The sequence below is a fragment of the Barbus barbus genome (genome assembly GCF_936440315.1).
Source record: "Barbus barbus genome assembly, chromosome: 24".
NCBI classification, from domain to species: Eukaryota; Metazoa; Chordata; class Actinopteri; order Cypriniformes; family Cyprinidae; genus Barbus; species Barbus barbus.
In genome coordinates, this window is record NC_136752.1 from 16,331,932 (window position 1) to 16,356,085 (window position 24,154).

The 24,154-nt window shown below is 38.5% G+C and overlaps 2 protein-coding genes across 2 annotated transcripts; one reads left to right on the forward strand and one right to left on the reverse strand.

The window, feature by feature from the left end:
- Positions 1 to 302: 302 nt before the first annotated feature.
- Positions 303 to 18,038, forward strand: LOC306844083 (centrosomal protein of 135 kDa-like). The gene is given in 27 exon segments (XM_079375973.1): positions 303 to 558; positions 914 to 1,054; positions 1,348 to 1,538; positions 1,627 to 1,794; positions 1,891 to 2,035; positions 2,520 to 2,604; positions 2,942 to 3,070; positions 3,232 to 3,447; positions 3,874 to 3,939; positions 4,579 to 4,729; positions 4,849 to 5,081; positions 6,125 to 6,277; positions 6,388 to 6,528; positions 6,771 to 6,848; positions 7,516 to 7,604; positions 7,606 to 7,659; positions 7,751 to 7,866; positions 8,047 to 8,201; positions 8,369 to 8,424; positions 8,518 to 8,686; positions 8,849 to 8,959; positions 12,363 to 12,548; positions 12,627 to 12,836; positions 12,933 to 13,135; positions 14,050 to 14,154; positions 16,091 to 16,378; positions 17,083 to 18,038. Coding segments are annotated over 25 exon segments (3,489 nt in total). The 5' UTR covers positions 303 to 558; positions 914 to 935; the 3' UTR covers positions 16,251 to 16,378; positions 17,083 to 18,038.
- Positions 18,039 to 19,024: 986 nt separating this feature from the next.
- Positions 19,025 to 24,150, reverse strand: LOC306844085 (carbohydrate sulfotransferase 14-like). The gene is made up of 2 exons (XM_079375976.1): positions 22,680 to 24,150; positions 19,025 to 20,555 (listed from the first exon to the last, which is right to left on the reverse strand). Exons 1-2 carry the CDS (start codon positions 22,941 to 22,943, stop codon positions 19,728 to 19,730), a joined length of 1,092 nt encoding a protein of 363 aa, XP_079232102.1. The 5' UTR covers positions 22,944 to 24,150; the 3' UTR covers positions 19,025 to 19,727.
- Between the last annotated feature and the right edge of the window lie 4 nt (positions 24,151 to 24,154).

The window sequence follows — 24,154 nt, forward strand, 5'->3', positions numbered from 1 at the left end:
CTTACTAATCAAAAATGAAGTTTTAATATATTTACGGTGGTAAATTTACAAAATATCGTAATGGAACATGATCATTTTGGCATAAATTAAAAACCTATACAATGTATTTTTGGCTATTGATTCAAATATACCGGTGCTACTTAGGACAGGTTTTGTTGTCCAGGGTCACACATACAGTACTTGTAACCACTTTAATCTGTCTTTTCACTCAGCCTCCACTAGATGGCGCAGTTTCAATGATGCGAATGAGCAGGACGCTCCTCGGCGCTATTTTCAAACAGCGTTACCGCCGCCGGAAGACCGTTCGCCGCGGGGAGGAAGTCTGCAGTAGACGCCTATGCTTAGCTAACCTCAAAACAGTTTCACACTATGAAAGCACCCGAAAAACGAACAACAAGCAGACTTTGAGGGTTAATTGTTGTATCCCTCCTGAGGTGAGAAGCTTTATTTCCGTGGGCCAGGGACGCTGCTAAAGTTAGTGTTATGAAGACTGAGGCTAATGCAGCAAACTGCCTTCCGAAGACAGAGTGACAGTTTACGTAAACAACAACAACAACGGTATGTTTTGTGAAAATTGTGTATGTGTGTAATATTAAATTGATTATTGTAGCTGTATGGTTGCGTTTTAAAAGTGAACTGCCTAACGTTAGACAGTTCTCAATCATCCGCAGTGCTGTCTAGGGGTTTGTTTCCCAAAAACATCAATGGGTGCAAGTTCTATTTAACTCCATTTTAACAACGGAACTTGCGACCATAGTTGCTTCTGAGAAACGCACCCCAGTTTGGCAGCTCACTAGATTTTGGAACACAACCGACGAATCCCCGTCTTAAAGTCTGTTTAATAAATGTTTACAGTATAAAATAAAGATATAAAATCAACTAGTGCTCTGTGTGTATCTGTGTGTAAATGTAGAGCGGAGCGTGTATTGTGTTGAATGACCATGACGACCAGCGCCGAGCGGAAGTTTATCAATCTGCGGAAGCGTTTGGATCAGCTGGGCTACAGACAGCCACTAGCCATTGAGAGCCTGCCACTGGTCGAGAAACTCTTCAGGTGAATATGCAGTATTATTATTCATGATGAACTATACACCAATAAAGATTTTTGTCAGTTGTTTAGATACTCTTGCCCTGCTTTTATTTTCACTGGCCTAATGTGGCAAGAAAAAGTTCTGAACATAGATGTTCATCATAACAGTTCCAAAATGTCTGAACGTGTGTTAATTTTATTTAGCTAATGGAAATAGTCTTCATGAAAATGAAACATGACATGCATTTTATTAATGTATTTAATATGTGAAACATGATTTGACAGGACCATAATCATTGTTTTCATTTATATCTCAGTGACCTGGTCCACACCACAGAGAGTCTCAGGAATGCCAAGCTTGCTGCAGGAAAGACAGAAAAAGAAAGTCGAAATGTTGATGCTGTTCTGGAGCCATATAAAGCTGAAAATGCCCGGCTAGTCAGAGAAAACAATGAACTGCACTTTGGGCTGTTGAAACTGAGAGAGCAGAAGGATCGGATCAGCAGGGGTATGCATTCAGTTTAATGCCTCAAATCCTGTTGCAAACAAATTTGATCTAAAGGGAATGGTGATAATAACCATTTTTCCGTTAACAGAGCTGAAAGCGTACATCAGGAAACTGGACCATGAAACCTCAGATTTGAAATTCCTCAATAATCAGTATGTGCACAAAGTCCGGTCTCTTGAGCAGGACAGCAAAGCTAAGACAGAACGTATTCTACAGCTCCAGGAGAAGAACATGCAAGCTGTTGTTCAGACACCAGGTTGGTGCATTTTATTTAACATAGCAGCTATGACATTCATCTGTGTCTGTTTATGTTACAGTTTAGCAATTTATGATCAATGACTAATTTAATTAGGAGGGAAGAAACGATCAATCCCGTTTAGACGTCAGCGGATGCAGATAGATGAACTCCTCCCACCCTCCAGTGGCCCCATCCCTCCATCTGTGGCGCAACCAGATGACCCTTACATCGCTGACCTTCTTCAGGTGGCTGATGACAGGTGTGGGGAAGGAATCAAAACAGAATCATGATAAATCAATTGTTTTGTTATTAATGCATTTGAAGGGCAGACATTAAGCATTAATTTTGATACCACCGATTCTAACACATTATAATATTATATATTTTATAAATGCTATAAATATTAAAAAAAAATGTTTTTGCAATTTAAATGTGTGTGTGTATATATGTGTATATATTTCTATATACATGTATATGTGTGTGTGTATATATATATATATATATGTATATATATATATATATATATATATATATATATGTAATTTTTATTTATTTTTTTGGTTACATTTAAATATTTCATCTGTTGCACAAGTTAACGAATTCAGCTCAGTTGTAACATATAGTAAACATGAAGTAAATATTTTAAAGTTAATACAAGGCCATTAATATAAATATAAATACAATTATTTAAATAACTTTTACAGCTTTTATAATAATAAAAAAATTATGACTCTTTGTGCTAGGATTCAGGAACTTCAAAAAGAAGTGGCACAGCTGAAGCTTGACCTGGAGAGAGGGCAGGCACGAATCAAACATCTAAACACTCAGGTAAGCATGCACACACTTAAACTTATCTAATTTAATTATGTATGTAGTTTGATTGCTTATTCTGAGGTGCTATTTTAATATTTCAGGAAACAAATTGTTTTACACGAGCTGCTACCTCATTGTCTGGTGAGAATGAGAGCATGATTATAGTTGTTAAAGTGGAAATAAGAGTCCTCCTTACACTTGTTTAATACTCTTTCTTTGTTGGGTATTCAGAACTGTCAAAGTTATTACTAAAATAATACTCTCTCAGTTATTTATTACATTTTAACAGTGTTAATGCCTTTCATTCATAACATGCACCCTTTTTGAAATTTTTGTCGTGCTGTGTGTACAGGTGGAAGAGCGAGATAAAGAGATTGAGCGTCTGAATCGAGCTCTGGATGGTGGTCGACCAAATGATGTCATCTCTCTAGAGGCTCAAAACATGAGTAATGAAAAACTTATTGCTCATCTGAACCTGCAGGTAAATGGATATTCCTCTAATAATTACATTTACTTCATCTTGTCTGGTAGGTTATCTGACTGAGACGCTTTTTGTTTGCTTTATGCGTTTATAGGTGTTTATCTCCAGGTAGATGCTAACCTTGTAATAACCCTATAATAACAAATAATTTCCTCTCTCAGATAGAGTATCTGCAGGAGACCAACAGATCCCTGGAACAGAGAATTGATGGACTGCAGCAGAGGAAGAAGACCGTGTCCAGTGAGGTGGCTGATCTGAGCGCTCGAAATCAAGAGCTGTGTCAGGAGCTCACTGAGATAGACCAGCTCGCCCAGCAGCTAGAGAAAGACAAAGAGATGGTCCTAGAGACTGCTGACATGGAGCTGCAAGAGGCCAAGGTGAACTCAGTGGGGTCTATGCTTGTGATCAACCTTTTAAAGTAAAGTTCTTCTCTGAAGGTGTAAACTGGAATTAAGATGGACGGATTAACACACTGTAGTGTTGTGAAATCTAATTATATAAAATGAATAATACTGGATTAACGTTGCTGTATAAAAGTGATTTAAGCAGTTATTTGTCTTTATTTTTTTATTTAATTATTTAATTGCTTAATTTTATTGCTTAAATAGCCTAGGGCAGTCACATAGACAAGTGAAATTGAAATTATTTTAATATTTATTGTTATTTAATACTTGGTAAACTAATGATTATAATGTACATTTTTGGTCTCAATGTGTGTTAAAGCTTGGATTTTAATATTTTAAATACTTAAATATTTAGCTTTATGCAGTGATACTTAACACTAGCCCTGTTTCTATCTCTAGAAAGAGATTCAGCGTCAACAGCAGGAGCTAGAGAACCTGGAGGAGGTCATCGCTACATTTAGACGGGTCTGTCCATGTGAAATGAGCTGTTAAATTAACCATCTGGTTCAGAACAGCACATTTATTCTGTATGGCCTGACATGACATGGATGGTTCAGTATAGCTTCTGGATATAAATATTATATATATACAAAAACATATATTTATGTTTTTGTTTACCATTTTTGGGTAAATACTTAACATCTATTAAAAGATTCCTGACTATAAGGAAGTACTTATCTGTTCCAGATATCTCACTCTTTATTACTGGCCTTTAGAGTGCTTGAATAGTGGTATTTAGGAATGGGCATTTCGAGTAATTTTGCAGGTGAATAATCTTAACACAGAAATAAAAATGTCTCCATGTTTATCTGAAAATTAAGTTATAAATGAAAGGTATGCATTGTAAATATACTTTTTTTTTTTCAGAAACCGGACATTTCTTTTGAATCAGAATGCAAAAATACAATGAAAAATCAAAGATAATACAACATAATAATCTGTATTTATTAATTAAAGAAGAATGACTAATTAAATTATTTGAAGCACACACCATCGCCACTCATCAGGTCATGTCCACAGCGCCAAACAATGCATTTAGTTATAACTGTGATTTGGATGAGATTCAGTGAAAAAAAAAAAAACATTTCCAATGATTTGTTTCAGGATATGGCAGAGGGAGATCACGTGAAAGACCGTCTGAGGGATCAGCTGCTTGATCTTCAAGAACAGAATGACAAGATGGAGGGCCTGATACATTTTCTGGAAGTAGACAAAAAGAGACTTCAGGATAAAGTAGAAGCAATGACACAGGCTGGTGAGCTGTAACACTGCTCTGTTTTATTTGTAGGTGGAGTGGTGTGTGTGTGTGTGTGTGCACGGTGTTTGCATATGTGGTTTGTCATTCATCTGATTTTGGTACTGTACTTGTTTCAGATAAGGAGATGATTGTAGAATTGGAGCAGATGCGAGCAACGCATGGGATGTGTGGCAAGGAGCAGTCTCCATCCCGTCTGGATGGCTTTGTGAAAAGTTTAGAGGAGGAAAGGATTTACTACAAACAGGAGCTGGAGCGATACCGGCTGCTTAGGGGCAGGACAGACAAAAGCCCCACCCCTAGTCCAGGCAGGGGGAGGAGCCCCAGAGGAAGAGGCAGCTGGCACGGAAAGGTTGGAGCTGACATTTACTTCTGTAATCATGCTTTCCTGTAGCTCAAATGGTAGAGCATGGCGCTAGCAACGCCAAGGCCATGGGTTCGATTCCCAGGGAAAGCAAGAGCTGATAAAATGTAAAAGCTGTAACTTGAATGCAATGTAAGCTTTGGATAAAAGCGTCTGCTAAATGTAAATGTAATTACAACTAGATATTTGGTTTAAGCAGGGAGTAAAATTCAGATTACACAGTTTCAATCATTCTTCCAAGATCTGCATTCATAATGCAGCGCCATGCTATGTAGTTTTTCTCAATTTTGCTGAACTGTTAAAGGGATAGTTCATACAAAAACAAAAATTCTGTCATTAATTACTCACCCTCATGCGGTTCGTTCTTTTTCGGAGCCCAAATTGATGAATAAGGTCATTATTTTGTTTCTTAGCGCACAAAGTATTCTCGTAGCGTCATAAAACTACAGTTGAACCACTGATGTCACATGGACTATTTTAACAAAATCTTTACTACGTTTCTGGGCGTTGATGGTTTTAGTACCCTTGCTGTCTATGCAGGGTCAGAAAGCTCTCAGATTTCATCAAAAATATCCTAATTTGTGTTTCAAAGATGAACGAAGGTCTTGCGAGTTTGGAACCACATGAGGGTGAATAAGTAATGATAGAATTTTCATTTTGGGGTGAACTATCCCTTTAACATATGGACACCTGGATGAAATGTAATAAGCTATATATATATATATATATATATATATATATATATATATATATGTGTATGTGAAAAATAAAAAAAAAATTTTTGATTGATTAAAAAAAAAATCAATTAGTTACTTATTATACATTTTATGCATATATTATTTCCTTATTACATTTATTTTATACATCATAACTGATTTTGTAACAAGGCTGCATTTTCGTGCACATTTTACTGATCGACTCTTTAATTACCTGCTTAAACAAAATTTTTAGAAAGTAGTTACCAAATATACCAAAACAACATGATTACATCATACCTCACTGGGAAACAAGTGGCTGTTTTGTATTTCTAGAGAGATGGTGATGCAGAGCTTTCACGTGCACTGAAGGAGAGGGATGAGCTACAGTCAGTGCTGCTGGGCTTTGAGAAACACATGGAGGACATCCAGACCAGAGTTAAATTACTGACTGCAGAGAGAGACCAGCTCAGCTCTCAGTACGAGCAGGTGAGAAGAAAGCACTTTAAAATAAGACCCATCTAGAGGTGGAGTATCCCTTTAAGATAAGATGCAACTAGTTGTTTTCCTTTAAAGTTGTGCGTGTGTTTTAAATATAGGCTCAGGAGGAGCTGAGACGTGTCCAAAGGGAGCTTGAGTCCTCTGAACTCCAGCACAGGATCAGAGATGACTGGGAACAGACTGAAGCTGAACTCCAGAGAGTTACTGCTGAGAGAGACCCACTTAGAGACCGACTCAAGGTGCATGCATATGTGTGTGTGCGTGTGTGTGTGCGTTTGTGCATGTGTTTGCAAATTGATTTTTTTTGTTGTTGTTTTTTAAGCAGACCATAAATAGCTGCTAAGTATATGCAAGCAGTTTTCTGTGGTTAGAGATGTGAGTTTGAAATTCCAATTAAACTGTAGTTCACTTGTAGGTTGAGTGATATAGCTGTGTGTTAAAGGGAGAGTTGCCAAGATAAATCTTCTTTCTGACTTTGCAGGTTGCACAGAGCACAGCTCTGACAGACCGAGAACAGGAGGATATCGGGATTCTGGACCTGGAGAACACCATTGAGATGGTACTACACTATAAGAGCTTGCACCGTTTATAGTTTCACAAACATTACCAGTGTGTTTTGTCATGTCTGGATAGTTATGGGCTAATTCCAGTTGTCTTGATGGGCACTCCAGAATGGGGACGGTACTTGTAGGGTTTGAACTGTTCTTGTAGCTACTGAATCCCTTCCAAAAGACACTTTTTAAACTGTACATTTGTAATTAGCTATTTATGATCATTTGATCCTGAGTGGGAAGTTTTTCTTACTTATTATGAGACCTGAATTGCTCTCATGCATAAAAATTGTATTATACTTAGTATACTGATAGCAGAATACTTTCTGCGCATATTTTTCAATTCCCACCCCCCAAGTGGCACACTGAAAACAGCGGCTGAGTTAAAGTAAACTTGGATTAAACACATTTGGATATTCAGCACAAAACTTATTTGCAACAACCTAAAAGCTATAAGCATATATGTTATGAGGGCAACCTTTTGGGGCCAGTAATGTTTAGATTGATGTAGGATTTAACAAAAGTGCACATATATGAGAGCAATGCAATGCACCCTTCAAAGTGCCCTTCGCCTCGTTGTGGATAGGGCAAAGAAATGCTCACTAATGAATTTGCCCTATGGTTATTTTTAGGTTAAAAAAAAATATTGTGATACATTACTCTGTGTGTGTGTAGCTGGAAAGAGAGAGGGCTGATCTGCGTGCTCAGGTGTCTGTGCTGAAGGAGAGTCATGCTGCTGTTGAGAAGGAGCTGAAGGCTCAGTCAGCTGCAGAATGTAGAAGAGGCCACACAACAGAGAGCCGAGAGCTGTGCACTCAGGTTGTGCTTAAATAAGTGCCAGCAGTTGTACCAAAAATTCTAAATCTGCTTGATATTTCTCACATATGTGTGGGTGTGGGTGTGCGTTTAGACTTCTGCAGGAGCAGATGGAGCAGTCTCTCTCAGATGTTCAGCACAGATTATCTGTCAAGACCAATGAACTGCAGGCAGCTCACCAACAGATCGACAAACTAGAAGAGAAAATCGGTGCGTGTCAGAACAGTGTCTTGTATTGCACTCTTTCAATTGGGTTTATGTTCAATAGCATATTAGTTTTGTGTTAATGAGATACATTTGAAAATTATGTTTCATGACATCCTTTCATTATACAGTTGTAAAATTTCCTTATGTAGAGAGAAGATTTTGATCGCTGTGTTTTTTGTGTAGCTGATCTGAGTAAACACGGTTCATCTCAGAAGGATGAGGTTGCAGCTCTGCAGAGCACAATAGCCTCTCTAGACCGAGAGAAAGACGCCCTGCAGGATGCTGTGGACAAGAAGACTGAGTGTATGGTGCTACTACAAGAGGAGATCCACTGGAAGGTACTGCTAATACTTGACACACAGTATGAGGGGATGTCTTATTGCAGCCATGTTCCCAACACATAATGTTTTGTAATGTTTGTATAGGAGATAAACAGCTGGAATCAGTAAATCATGAAAATTGCTGTGGTACTGCTTTATAAAGTTTATAAGGTTTTGCTCTACAGGAAAAAACTCTTTTGGAAGTCCAGCTTACAGTCACAGACTTGGAGAACTCTCTGGAGTAAGTAATATGAATGTTTTTAGGATGATGAGATGTTTCAGCCTTTTTGGGGAAGAATAGAAGGCCTTGAATATTATATGTTATGTATTTCAGTCAGCTGAAGGTGACGTTGAGCAGTCGAGAGAGGGAAATCGCTAGTCTGTGCAGACAGCTGGACCAATCACAAGAGGAGCTCTCAGCCGTCAGTCGAGACAGAGAGGTCGCGCTGAGAGAGAACCGCAGGTTACAGGACGATCTGGCGACCATGACCAGAGAAAACCAGGTGCATGCATCCACACCAATAGACCTCTCCTCTTTTCCTTGGTTTTTCATCCTCCCACCCCATCCAAATTGTAAAAGTGAACCCAGTTCTTTTCACATGACCATCTATGACCAGTGAACTTCACATACATACATGCTCACCTTCTTGTGGTCCTTTCTCCAGGCGGTGCACGGAGAGATGCAGGAAGCTCTGAATGAGAGGGATGAACTGAAGCTCAGGGTTCATTCGTATATCTCAGAAGTGGCACGGATAGAAAGCATGATGGCTGCCAAGGTGAGAAATAAAGAGACATATATATATATATATATATGTATATACAGGTCCTTCTCAAAAAATTAGCATATTGTGATAAAGTTCATTATTTTCTGTAATGTACTGATAAACATTAGACTTTCATATATTTTAGATTCATTACAACACAACTGAAGTAGTTCAAGCCTTTTATTGTTTTAATATTGATGATTTTGGCATACAGCTCATGAAAACCCAAAATTCCTATCTCAAAACAATTAGCATATCATGAAAAGGTTCTCTAAACGAGCTATTAACCTAATCATCTGAATCAACTAATTAACTCTAAACACCTGCAAAAGATTCCTGAGGCTTTTAAAAACTCCCAGCCTGGTTCATTACTCAAAACCGCAATCATGGGTAAGACTGCCGACCTGACTGCTGTCCAGAAGGCCATCATTGACACCCTCAAGCAAGAGGGTAAGACACAGAAAGAAATTTCTGAACGAATAGGCTGTTCCCAGAGTGCTGTATCAAGGCACCTCAGTGGGAAGTCTGTGGGAAGGAAAAAGTGTGGCAGAAAACGCAGCACAACGAGAAGAGGTGACTGGACCCTGAGGAAGATTGTGGAGAAGGACCGATTCCAGACCTTGGGGGACCTGCGGAAGCAGTGGACTGAGTCTGGAGTAGAAACATCCAGAGCCACCGTGTACAGGCGTGTGCAGGAAATGGGCTACAGGTGCCGCATTCCCCAGGTCAAGCCACTTTTGAACCAGAAACAGCAGCAGAAGCGCCTGACCTAGGCTACAGAGAAGCAGCACTGGACTGTTGCTCAGTGGTCCAAAGTACTTTTTTCGGATGAAAGCAAATTTTGCATGTCATTCGGAAATCAAGGTGCCAGAGTCTGGAGGAAAACTGGGGAGAGGGAAATGCCAAAATGCCTGAAGTCCAGTGTCAAGTACCCACAGTCAGTGATGCTGGTGTTGGTCCACTGTGTTTTATCAAGGGCAGGGTCAATGCAGCTAGCTATCAGGAGATTTTGGAGCACTTCATGCTTCCATCTGCTGAAAAGCTTTATGGAGATGAAGATTTCATTTTTCAGCACGACCTGGCACCTGCTCACAGTGCCAAAACCACTGGTAAATGGTTTACTGACCATGGTATTACTGTGCTCAATTGGCCTGCCAACTCTCCTGACCTGAACCCCATAGAGAATCTGTGGGATATTGTGAAGAGAAAGTTGAGAGACGCAAGACCCAACACTCTGGATGAGCTTAAGGCCGCTATCGAAGCATCCTGGGCCTCCATAACACCTCAGCAGTGCCACAGGCTGATTGCCTCCATGCCACGCCGCATTGAAGCAGTCATTTCTGCAAAAGGATTCCCGACCAAGTATTGAGTGCATAACTGAACATAATTATTTGAAGGTTGACTTTTTTTGTATTAAAAACACTTTTCTTTTATTGGTCGGATGAAATATGCTAATTTTTTGAGATAGGAATTTTGGGTTTTCATGAGCTGTATGCCAAAATCATCAATATTAAAACAATAAAAGGCTTGAACTACTTCAGTTGTGTTGTAATGAATCTAAAATATATGAAAGTCTAATGTTTATCAGTACATTACAAAAAATAATGAACTTTATCACAATATGCTAATTTTTTGAGAAGGACCTGTATATGTATGTGTGTAATTTGACTAAAAATGCCAATGTTCCGTAAACGGTTAAATTAAAGGGGTCATATGATGCGATTCAATCTTTTCCTTTCTCTTTGGATTGTTACAAGCTGTTTGTGCATATATAAGATCTGTAAAGTTGCAAAGATTAAAGTCTCGAACCCCAAGAAATATCTTTTATAAGAGTTAAAGAGGACCTATTATGCCTCTTTTTACAAGATGTAAAATAAGTCTCTGATGTCCCCAGAGTGTATATGTGACGTTTTAGCTCAATATACCCCACAGATAAAATGTTACAGCTTGTTAAAATTGCCACTTTTAGGGTATGAGCCAAAACGCGCTGTTTTGTTTTGCTTTAAATGCGAGTGAGCTGTTGCTCCCGGAGAAGAGGGCGGAGCTGTGTTAGCCTTTGCAAATAAACATTCCACGATTAATACAAGCCTGTTATCTTTATAGAAAACTACTCGGTTTCAACGTTATTATACTGTGCATAATAAATTGGCGGTTATGAATTACACAGACGGGGAGCACGGCGGGTTAAAAATAACAACATAGCTGGTCTCATGTTATCACAAACTTTATAAGTCCCACTTCTGATTATGAGCTTGACATCTTCAAGCGATCGACTCACATTGCTTTCATACACAACTTTTAACTACCACATTCCTATTCACGATCATTCTGGCAGCACTTGAAGGCAGCATCAGTGAAAACACACAAGAGACAATGATAGCTTTAGCAATTAGCCGAATTTCATTCAAACATGCCCCCACATGTCTACGTCACAGTGTGATGAGATTTGCATAACACCTCCCAAACATATACGCAATGAAAGAAGGCGTAACTTTTATTCTCGCTGTAGCAAAAGCGAAAGTACTTTGTTTGGACTTCCAAATGAGTACACAACTAGAAAACAGTGGTTAAGTTATATTTACAACACTGTTCCAGAACAGTACAATGCAAATATTCGAGTGTGTGCAGCGCATTTTATGGAGGACGGTTTCCTGAACCTGGAAGCGTCGTCTACAAAGCTGGCTGTGAACATTTAAACACGAGTTTTGAGCAGTGCAGATTAGTGCTTGTTTCTGTTTCTACGATCAAAAATGCAGACATGGTGTTATGTTTGCACAGCGCAACACGTAAAAACGTATCAGTCATTATAATCAGCAATTATGTCCTTACCGAATGCAACAAATGCCTCGTTTATAGTGGGTTTTATTGTTTTGGTCCCATTGCGCCGGGAGAAAGCATCACAACATGGTAAGGGGCATGACATTTCCGCCACACGCTTGAGGTATTCGGTCAATCACAACGCACCGGATAGCTGGCCAATCACAGCACGCCTCGCTTTTCAGGACGAGTTTTGTAAAAAAATTACCGCGTTTCATAAAGGTGGGGCAGAGAGGAGCAACAATAATGTACAGTATGTGGAAAATAATGAAACCACAAACACATTGCATTACACCAAATACACACAATAATGTTCTTTTTAGCAACATCATATGACCCCTTTAAACCAAGGTTACAGTGGCCACTAATTATTGTTTACAATTGTTGATCTCAGACAATTTTTCACAGGAAAATTAAAGTAGGTGATGAAAATACTAACTTACTAAATAACTTAAAAAAAAATAAATAAATAGTAAAATGCAGAGTGAAAATTCAGTGCAGATTCATTTTGTGAATGCTCCAATTTTAAGTATGAAGTGTCGATTTTATCAGATGCAATTTATGATTTTGTACTGATGCTGTTCTATGTTGTGTATAGGAACAGGAAAACAGAGACATGCTGGAGCGTTTCCGGACCATCCACACAGAGTCAGAGGATAGAGAGCTGAAGCTGCAGCAGGCTGAGGGGCTAAACAACTCTATCAGACTGGAGCTGCTCTCATCTGACACAGAGTGCAGACACCTCCAAGAGAGAGTCTCACTGCAGGACAGAGAGATACAGGAGGTATGAGTGACTCTGGGCATGAGGAACACACTAAAGGCTGTTTTTCATTGCTTCATCGCCTTAACTGTTTTCCTTCAGCACTTGAACGCTCTGCAAGCATATGAAGCTCAGGTGTCGTCGCTGGCACGGACAATGTCTCGTTTGGAAGAGGAGGTCCAGGCGGCTCGAGCTGAGAAAGCCTCCGTGTTGGCAGATCTGGTCTCTGTCAGAGAACTGTGCGTCAAACTCGACTCCAGCAAAGAGCTCACCGTTCGCCAGCTGACGGCTAAGAGCATGGAGCTGGAAAGAGTAAGATGCACACTCATCCTACTATGTCTTTAAAAAGGGTTTGAAAATGAGCAAATATGCAAGTAACCAACACTAACCTTTGAATGTCAACCTCAGGTGACGGGTGAACTGGAGGATGTGCACTTTGAGGAAGAGCTTCTGAAAAAGCAGCTGGCCAGCGAGCGGGTGACGGTACGCAATCTAGAGACACTGCTCTCCACCAATCGACAGAAGGAGTTTCAGACACACCTGAGTGCCAGTGAGAAAGAGTCTGAGGTCAAAGTGCTGAAGGACCGTCTGACTCTTGCTGACAGCAAAACGTAAGTGGAAAAACGGTGGGGAAAAGAGCAGTTTATAACACTTTTGTGACTGCTACACTACATTTCAAAAGTTTGTAAGTTACTTGGTGTAACTGTTTGTTTTTGAAGTGTTTCTGAAACTATTTGATGCTATCCGAAGCTAAATTTATCTGATGAAATATACAATAAAAGCTTTGACAAACAGTATTAAAAATGTCAAATAAAAAGTTATTATAAATTATGATATTTTAAAATGTAATTTATTCAAAGCTGAATTGCCAGCTGCCAATTTGCAAGTTTTTACTGACACATGATCAAAAGTTAAAAGAAATTTTAAATGTAACACACAAACTGTCCTGTTGTTTTAGAGTAATATGTTTTTTTTGATAATGCAGAATGCTATATGCAATATATAATATAGTATTTATATTTTACTTCTTTGCACACACAGTATAGCATGCATAATGCATTTATATTTGGTTTTTAATAATAAAATACTTGTATGTTAAAATACAAAATGGGAAAATTGGCTTTGTGAAATGATTAATCAAATAAAAATTTTATGGATTCACTGTCAAATGAAATCCTTCTCTCTCTCTCATATATATATTTTTATAACATTAATGTTTCCTAGGAGTCTGAACTGTGTGAAGCATTTGTAATTGGCAAACACTGAGGACTGTGTCCTCTTTAAGGGTGCATAAAGAGTCCATTCAATGTTGCTTTCCTCCAACAACAAGCAGTTTCCCAATAGTGTTGCCTAGTCTAAATATGCAGTTGCCATAGCGATCACTGATAGTAGCATGTGGAACAAACAGACATCAATCAAATGATGATGTCTTAATCCACTCCAGCATAGTTTAAAAGCAAAACAAACTGGTTATAAAAATATTTTTGCCCTTTCTTCCAAGATCTCCAAATGCGTTTATTTGTAGGGCTGGTCATACTAGAGAGGTTTCTCAGCTGCGTGGAAAAGTGTCTCAGCTACAGACAGAAATGGACGTCCTCAAGAGGCAGCTAACCACTGAGCGCTTTGAAAGGTTAGATCTTGGCTTTATTACAAAACCTAGTGAGCTGCCTAACCATGATTGAATGTATTGTAAGTGACCCATTTGAAACATTCTACATCTACATTAACTATATAGCCAAACAAAAAAGTGTTTGAGATTAGCATGTTGCTAAGTAAAGGGTACAATACTCTAAAGTACAGTTGGGCAAAAAAGTATTTAGTCAGCCACCAATTGTGCAAGTTCTCCCACTTAAAAAGATGAGGCCTGTAATTTTCATCACAGGTACACTTCAACTATGAGAGACAGAATGGGGGGGAAAGAATCCAGGAAATCACATTGTAGGATTTTTTATTAATTAATTGGTAAATTCCTCTGTAAAATAAGTATTTGGTCACCTACAAACAAGCAAGATTGCTGGCTCTCACAGACCTGTAACTTCTTCTTTAAGAGGCTCCTCTGTCCTCCACTCGTTACCTGTATTAATGGCACCTGTTTGAACTCGTTATCAGTATAAAAGACACCCGTCCACAACCTCAAACAGTCACATTCCAAACTCCACTATGGCCAAGACCAAAGAGCTGTCGAAGGACACCAGAAACAAAATTGTAGACCTACACCAGGCTGGGAAGACTGAATCTGCAATAGGCAAGCAGCTTGGTGTGAAGAAATCAACTGTGGGAGCAATTATTAGAAAATGGAAGACATACAAGGCCACTGATAATCTCCCTCGATCTGGGGCTCCACACAAGATCTCACCCCGTGGGGTCAAAATGATCACAAGAACGGTGAGCAAAAATCCCATAACCACACGGGGGGACCTAGTGAATGACCTGCAGAGAGCTGGGACCAAAGTAACAAAGGCTACCATCAGTAACACACTACGCCGCCAGGGACTCAAATCCTGCAGTGCCAGACGTGTCCCCCTGCTTAAGCCAGTACATGTCCGGGCCCGTCTGAAGTTTGCTAGAGAGCATTTGGATGATCCAGAAGAGGATTGGGAGAATGTCATATGGTCAGATGAAACCAAAATAGAACTTTTTGGTAAAAACTCAACTCGTCGTGTTTGGAGGAGAAAGAATGCTGAGTTGCATCCAAAGAACACCATACCTACTGTGAAGCATGGGGGTGGAAACATCATGCTGTTTTTCTGCAAAGGGACCAGGACGACTGATCCGTGTAAGGGAAAGAATGAATGGGGCCATGTATCGTGAGATTTTGAGTGAAAACCTCCTTCCATCAGCAAGGGGCATTGAAGATGAAACGTGGCTGGGTCTTTCAGCATAACAATGATCCCAAACACACCGCCCGGGCAACGAAGGAGTGGCTTCGTAAGAAGCATTTCAAGGTCCTGGAGTGGCCTAGCCAGTCTCCAGATCTCAACCCCATAGAAAATCTTCGGAGGGAGTTGAAAGTCCGTGTTGCCCAGCGACAGCCCCAAAACATCACTGCTCTAGAGGAGATCTGCATGAAGGAATGGGCCAAAATACCAGCAACAGTGTGTGAAAACCTTGTGAAGACTTACAGAAAACGTTTGACCTCTGTCATTGCCAACAAAGGGTATATAACAAAATATTGAGATGAACTTTTGTTATTGACCAAATACTTATTTTACACCATAATTTGCAAATAAATTCTTTAAAAATCAGACAATGTGATTTCCTGGATTCTTTCCCCCATTCTGTCTCTCATAGTTGAAGTGTACCTATGATGAAAATTACAGGCCTCTCTCATCTTTTTAAGTGGGAGAACAATTGGTGGCTGACTAAATATTTTTATCCCCAACTGTATATAAATGAATGAGGCAAATATTAGGTCAAAGAATTCATTTTTAATTACACACAATTATTTTAGTAAGTACATTAACTAGAAAAAACTAGAATTTTCTTTTGAGTATGTGGCTGCTGTGATCTTGGCATGTTGTTGTGTCAGATGTTTGTTGATGTGTGGCTGTGTTTTTCTGTGGTAGGGAGAGAGCTGTGCAGGAAATGCGCAGACAGGGCTTATCTTTTTCTTCGCTGCAGAGCTCCTCTCCTCTCAGCACCTCTCTCAGTCCCCAGCCTGTTTCTCCTGAGCGCTCCATCCTCTGCACACCAGAGCACTCCGTAGACAAAATGCCAGAAAAGTGAGTATTGCGTAAAACCTGCATGTGTAATATAATTTATGCGCAGCAGAATTGCGAGTCTACATTTTGCAAGTCAGACTTTATTTCTCAGAATTGCGTGATACTTGCAATTCTGACTTTTTTCACAGAATTGTGAGATATGGGGCCAGTTGCATAAACTTAGCCACCATGTTAAGACAGTGTCTTAAGAACTAGTTTGACCAGCTAGCAGTTGCCAAGGGGTAATCAGTCTTTCTTTTCCAATACAAATAAGACCAATCTACCTTTTCATAAATTAAATTCAAAAGTTATGACCAGTCTTGAAGAAAATTACTAATTTTTTAAGACTAAACAGTTTATGCAACTGGCCCACGAACTTGTAATTGCAAGTTAGTCGGAATAGTTTTTTTTCTCAGAGTAGCGTGTTATTAAACTCAAAATTGCACATTATAAAGAATATCAGGACATAAACTTGCAATTGCGAGAAATAAAGTCAGAATTGCGAGATATAAAAGATGACACTTTTCTTGCAATTGCAAGGTTAATCTCGAAATTCTGACTTTTCTTACAATTGCGAGTTTAAAAATAGCAATTCAGAATTTTTTTTTCTCGCAATTGCAAGTTTGTCTTGCAATTCTGACTATAACTCGCAATTGCGAATTTACCTCAGATTTCAGAGAAAAAAATCTGAATTGCGAGTTTCATGCAATTCTGAGAAAAAATGACAGAATTGTGAGAGAAAAAGTCGCAATTACATTTTTGTATTATTTATTCAGTGGCGGAAAAGGGCTTCCATAGATATTCATAACCATGCATATATGATTTAAATTAATTCCTGTTTACTTTACATTTTTTAGAAGTGTGAGCTTTAAGGAGTAGTTGTGAAGGAAATGATTCAGCCTGTCCCATTTTCACTGACAAAAGACACAAATGTTATGTGGAAGATTCTTGTTTAGTCGGTTCTGAGGATGCATTGTGTTGCACCAGAAATGTCTCTGAGATCAGTCCAGAAGATATTTCCTTGGGCTTGTAAAAGGGAAGTACTTGTATATCTATAAGGTCAATGGAAAAATTATGCCACCAAAGCCAAAATGTAGAGCAGTGTCTTTTGTTAATTTATGCACTTTGTAATAACTTGAAAGAAATAGTTTTGCAGTAGTTGCATTGTCATTATTGTTCTTAATAGTTTTAGATTTGTGAATGGAAAATGAGGCAGCTTGTAGCACTTGATGTATTTTATATTTTATCATCCTTACATGGCAGACCTTTAATAACAAGTTACACTTAAGAGTAAAACTGATCTAAAACACGCCTGAAATGAGATGTGAAATGAACTGGCAACACAAGTGACCAAAGAGGTCTTCAGAAGTTGATATGGCCATGTTACTCAGGGCTGTGTTAATGTCACACTACCACTCCAACCTGTGTTTTATATGTGTGTGTATGTATGTATAATAGATCTTATGTTGACTGATTAACTTAATAATAGTTAATTAATAGTCTTTAATACAATCTGTTTCAGATTTAGTATTTACCCTTTGCACTGTGTACTCCATTATTAATATTAATTTAATCATTGTTTTTTATGTGTTTGGATATCAGTGACATTCCATTTGGTCTGATGAGAAATCAGTCAGTTCTTTTTTCCTTATAAAATAGGAGAAAAAAATCCATAATGCCTTTGATATTCTGGAATACAATTATTATTCAGCATGCCTTCCTGAATTGTTTTTGTTGTTCTTTTAGCTTTCATTTGATGATGTTAACAGCATGTAATATCTGTAACTCTGAGTTTTAAACAGATGCATGTGCTGAACATTTCTCTTTATTTAGAATTTTTCTCATGTTTCTTTTTAACTTGTTTTTTTTTTTTATTAGTGATACTTGCTAAGCCGTGGTCATCAACGCTAAGTATAACATTGGTATGTAACTCATTCTACACCATTTGCTACATGAAAGAGGGGGTATACTGAAGTGTGCTATTATTATGTCAAATGACTGTTTTGTTAGACATTAAAAAAAAACCCACCACAGCCATAATTGGAATAACCAGTAAATATATATAAAAGTACACGATTAAGACTTGAGTTCTCAGCTCTTGACTTGCAAGCAGCTACCCACAACACCCTAATGAGCTGTTTACTAATGAGCTGTTTACATAGAAAATGTAGAAGCACATTGAAATGGAGAAATGCGTTCTGTGTGAACGGCCCCTAACAACTGCTTGGTAATGCATTAGAAACCACTCCGAACCCAACGAGCAACACCCTTTCAGCAAACACAGAGCATTCCCCTAACGTCACGTTAGCATACGGTTCCAGGAGAAGCAAATAATGACATTCTGGTAATGTTCTCTGTTGGCTAATTTCTAACCAAAATTTGCATTCCCTGAGCATAGATATGTGTACATGTATAGATCTATGGTTATGAAAACCAAAAACTGTTAGCTGGGCTGATAACCAATCAAAGCATCCCACGATCAAATCATAACCTCTGATAGAAATGCTCTGAAAAGTGAATCAACAATATTGTTGATCTTCTTTGCTATTTTTATACACAACTATATTTAATACTCTATGGATGTAGTTCTTGGTGTGAACAGCCCTTAAATTGATTTCCTGGTATCCCTGTGTATTATCCAGACTGGGTGTTTTGGGTGTTATCTGAGCTTTCACATCATCCCACTTTTTTTCGTTTTGCCAGTAGGATTTAAATCACCATTAGCTTGTTACTGGCTTAGTTCTTTAATATAAATATTATGCTCAGACCAAGAAAAAAAACATCCAAAGAAATACAGCTTGTGGGTTTCAAAGATTTTTTTTATTTAATCATTGTACAGTACTTCTGCTTTTGGATGTGAAACTGCATTCCTCATAATCTCTTAAAGGATTCAACTCAGTCTCATCTTTTCAGAGGAACTGGCAGATGGGAAGGCTTCAAGTTTGTGGTCAGAAATATTTGTTTTGTTCGAATGAAACTCAGCACGCTTGCAACACAATTCAATAGATACAGATGGGAACAGTCTCAAATGCTATTTAGAGACTCGCTTTCTCTCTATGGGTTTCACATTTCATTTTGTAAAAGGATTAATCCGCAACATCATAAGCGTGACAGCAGAGGTAATGATTATCCAAATAACCAAAAAGAAAAAGACTGGAAACTTTAATACTGCAATGACAAGTGAAAAAATGGTGGAAGCTTGTGCTTACTAATATAAAACTCTCACGATAGTCTTGCGCACAGCACAATGTTCTTCATTTTATGCCCATTAATATGGACACCCTACTGCATCTCATGAATAAAAATAGCTGATCGAGTATTTCCAGTTTTAAATAGTGGTTTGAACTTAAATAGCTCTCAAATACACTGTACTGAGGCTTATATTGAAATATATTTTCAATTCTGTACAGGTAAAAAAAAGCTATGTTAAAAAGTATTAAAATATTAACATATTGAAAGATTATAGACAGTCTCACAAAGCTGGTATAAACCAATGCCTTTGTTAATGACTACAGTATTCAGTGGTTGTGTTGGGTAAAGGATAACCGAACAGAGAGAAGTCCAAAATAAACTTGGGCAGGAGCTCTTTGAGGAACTTCTGTGGGACAGTGCATAAGTAATAATGCAGCGTTTCTTTGGTAACGGGTTTGTACCATGTTTGGCGTTCAGGGAAGCGTACGTGTTGCGGCGCTCCGACACGTTCCAGCACGTAAGCGGCGTCGCTCTCCAGCCTCTCGTACGAGCCTATGAAGTCATATCCTATGGCGCAGGGTTGGCACAGGTTGTAGATGGGCATCCAGTGTTCATTCATTCGCTCCGGGTCTTCATCGAGCAAATAACGCACAAACTCGGTGAATGTCACGTCGTTCCCTGCTATTTTTTTATCCTTTGCGTAGCCTTTTCTATACCGGCGTATGATCTCCGCACCGTATTTTCGCTGATACGCCTCAATTTCTCCAAACTTGTTGCGATAGGCTGAAAGCAAGCGTGCCATTGGCTCTCGCACGAACATGAATTTAAAATAATGCCGTAGTCGATGACGAATCTCTTCGGGCGGTAAGTCAGAAAGAAAGACTAAATCAGCACGATGGTCCATCTTCACTTTGACATCCACATTGGCTAGAGCGCCACTCAGCACCTTCAGCACTCGTTTCCAGTTGGAACAGGCCACTTTGGGGATGTAGCAGTAGAGGAAGCGATGCTCGTCGTTCACTAGTATGTGCTGGAGGAGAGTCTTCCTCTGCAGCGGACTGAGTGACCACACGCTGTGAGGCATGTTCTTCTGACCACACATCGATCTTATGGTGCGATTGCGGATCTCTTGTACAATCTGGGGGGAAAGAGGAATATATAACTTTACAACGATATACAGTCAAACCAAAATTTATTCAGACACCTTCAACATTTCTCACATTATCACAGCTTATTCGCTATAGTTTAGAAAATGGTGATAAAATATGGCAAGAACTCAGTTAAACTGTCAGAAAAAATTCATCTTTATAATGGCAGATAACTTTGATAGAAAGGTATGTAATGAATTAGGTTGAGTAGCTGTCAGCTGTTACATTTTGGTACATAATACCAACATGGGAAAATCTGACCAATCAGAATCAAATATTTCAGAGAAACCTGTAAAAGTGGAAATATGATGTGCTCCAACATAGTGTACCAAAATATTCTTAGTGACTTCATTAAAAAGGTCTCAACTCATTCAGTCTGCTCTAAATATAATTTTCTCCTAATGTACACTACCATTAAAGTTATTTACATATAAAAATAGCAAACTATGTTTAGCTAGCACAATTTCCATAAACATCTCTCCATCAACCCAAAAGCAGATGAAACATTAAAATGTTTGACTTAACAACAAAACAGAACATTTACTCTGGACACCAAACATCATGAGAGCTGCACTTAAAACTAATTCATCATTCATTTTCAGAAACAAGAAACCATTCAAATGTTGCAAAATATACAAATACATACGCTAAAAACTTTGTCAGCATAAGAGAGGGTTCACTTCACACAATCAGTTTTCATTTTGGAAAAAAATATTATTATTACACCTACTGAATAATAACTGTGTAATAACTTTACAATAATGCCTGTTTACTATAAGCAACACCAAAATCTAAAAGTTTAGGTTTCATGTCAGTGGTTGTGAGATATCAGAGACGGTAGCTGAACTGTTATGTGCTTGTACTCTTCTGTCAAGAGCACAGCAGGGATCTTAACTTGAAAGAATTGGCCCCAAGTTTCATATTTCATATCTTGGCTTAAAGGTAAGCAGCTGTTTAATATTTTCTGGAATGAAATATGGAGTTTCTCTGTTCCATCAAAGATGCTTTCCACATACCAACTTTAACTAAATCCATAGATCCTCCAGTGGAGTAATATTAGGAAGGACAGTATAATAGGATTAATCTGAAATAAATAGGAATAATCGGATTTTACGCTTTAAAATTACTTCTTTTATTCTACTGTCCAAAAGTTCAATACACAGACAGTACAGAAAGAAAGTGTAATAGCAGAGGAAAAGATATTGAGAAGTTTGACAATCCAAATGAGATTGACTAGAGTGTCGTTTTTTTATTCCCCATAAATTGTTCTCTCTTTTCTGTCCAGGTATTCAGAGTCCTGCACTAGCTGGGCAAACAACACTTGAGACACTTTAGGAGTCATTCTTTGGGATTTCAGTCTGCAAAACTTAAGTTTTCTGATCAACATACTCCTTTGACGTTTTAAAAGTGTATTTACAGTTTCGTATAAAACCTACCAAACTTATTTGTATTAACCCTTGTGCATCAATAAAAAGTTACACTTAGGTCCGTAGTGGACAAAAATGTCCATGTCAAAAAAATTGGAAGCTTGGGAGCAGAGACTTAAGTTTGGTCTCATTTTAAAGAAGACCCATGGCAGATTATTGTTGAAGTAAAAAAAGTTTAAAAGTGAAACAAAAAAAAAAAGTTATACGGGTTTAAGTTTATGAAAATGATTTATGAACAATATTTTACATTTTATTTTATGAATATTTTATATATGAAACCTGTTGAACCTGTTGAACCTGCTAGAAAATCAAAGCCATAAATTTAAACGAGTTGTCTCGCTTGAAACGTGCGTTTGTGCATTATTTGTGTAAAATAATCACTTGATTTAGATTTATAGTTATTCAAGGCAACGCCATTTAAACATGAATGTGTGTAGCAAGGAATAATTGGGGACACTGTAATGAACTGAATTGTGACAATCCCCGGATGCTGTCTAGATAGGACGCTCACTAGGTTTTGAGACGCAGCCCAAGTTCTCATGAAAATTCGTTGCTCTTCAAATTCGCTAAAGTCAAAGAAAGTCTGATGACTTCATGCAAACATATCAAAATACTGATGAGTTTATCAAAAAACGTCAGTGTTTATTCACAGTCTAGCGAGCCTGTGTTTCTATTCGACTACCTCACCTGAGACTCCACGTCCACAGCGGCATCGCTGTTCCTCGGGCGGTATGCCACTCTGGCGCGAGGCGGAGGAGTCTGCACACTGTTCAGCATTCCCTTCTCTATCATGAGCAGCAGGCCTCCGGATGCCACGATCACGGCGAACGTCAGCACCGAGGGAACGACGGCGGAGTGTCGGCGAACGGTAGTCGCGCTCGCTGGGGGTCTGAAGTGGACCAGGGATCCGCTCGCTCGTTTAATCCCGTACTCCTTCTTTCGAGGCGGCATAGTGAATCACATGCGTGCAAGAGTCCGTCCGGTTATTGAGTGACTTAAAATCCCGACAGATCAAAACACGTCCATCGCTTCAGTGAAGCAGCTAACCAACTTCTGATTTCAGTGCTTTCTCTGAAAAGAAGGGGAAAAAAGCCTTTTAAGAGAGCATGATGGGAAATGAAGTATTGAGCAATGGGGGTGGGTAGACAGATTTCGGGGGAAATAGTCAGAGCCTCCCTGTTCGCGATTGATGCAGGACACTAATCAAAGTAAATCGCTTTAAAATGACACGGATTAATTAATCAAGGCGCTACTAGTTCCAGCATCTCCGTTGTGAGCTGCTTTGTAAACTGAACAAAAGTGCAGAAAACGAAGCAGCTTTTGTAAATGTACATATGTAACGTTAAACGAAAAGTGAAATAAGAAAAGGCACTCAGAGAAGTGTGCTGCTGCATTATGAATATAGAAAGGTACTAATATGTTCTTTAGTCGCACAGCCTCTCGTGCCTTATCGCTCCTATAAAACGGTTGCTAAATATTGAACATAATTGAGGGTTTTTTATCTTTAATGAACACGTAGTTTTCACGGACCGCTAACAATAACGCTGAGTAACTATAGTTTTAAAATTGGTTCTTGTTCACACCAATGATTTTCCGCTTATTAGGCTATAAACTTGCTTGCCGCTTTAAATGCTCGAGCTTTTTGTGAACTTGAGTCCAGTTGTGATTTGCTGACAGTGTTTTTGTGATTTAAAGTGATTGTTATAACGTTAATGTTTTCATCCTCTGTGAACAGGCGTCAATGATAATGATAAAGACGCAGAAGAATCACTTTCAGAGCAGTTATTTTAACTGATGAAGAATAAAAACTTCTGAATTACTATCAACAACTTAATGTTATTGTCCATTGGTGTGGACCCTAATATAGTAACTTGTTACTTGTGTTATAGGTTGTTGTTTTTTTGTGAACAAACAACTATCTGTTTTATAATCTAATTTTATCACAATAAATTACAAGAAAAGAAAATTAACTTTCAAAAGTATGCTTTATTTTTACATGACACCAGGCCTTTTTTTAATGTGTTGATACTCATCAGCATTCATGTGCATGAAAAATCAGCCACACATTTTTAGTGTTGAGGTTTTGTATAAGTAATGAGAAAGTTCAGTCATATGCAATTCATTATTCACTATACTAATGTGTTATAAAGCTATTTTAGTTT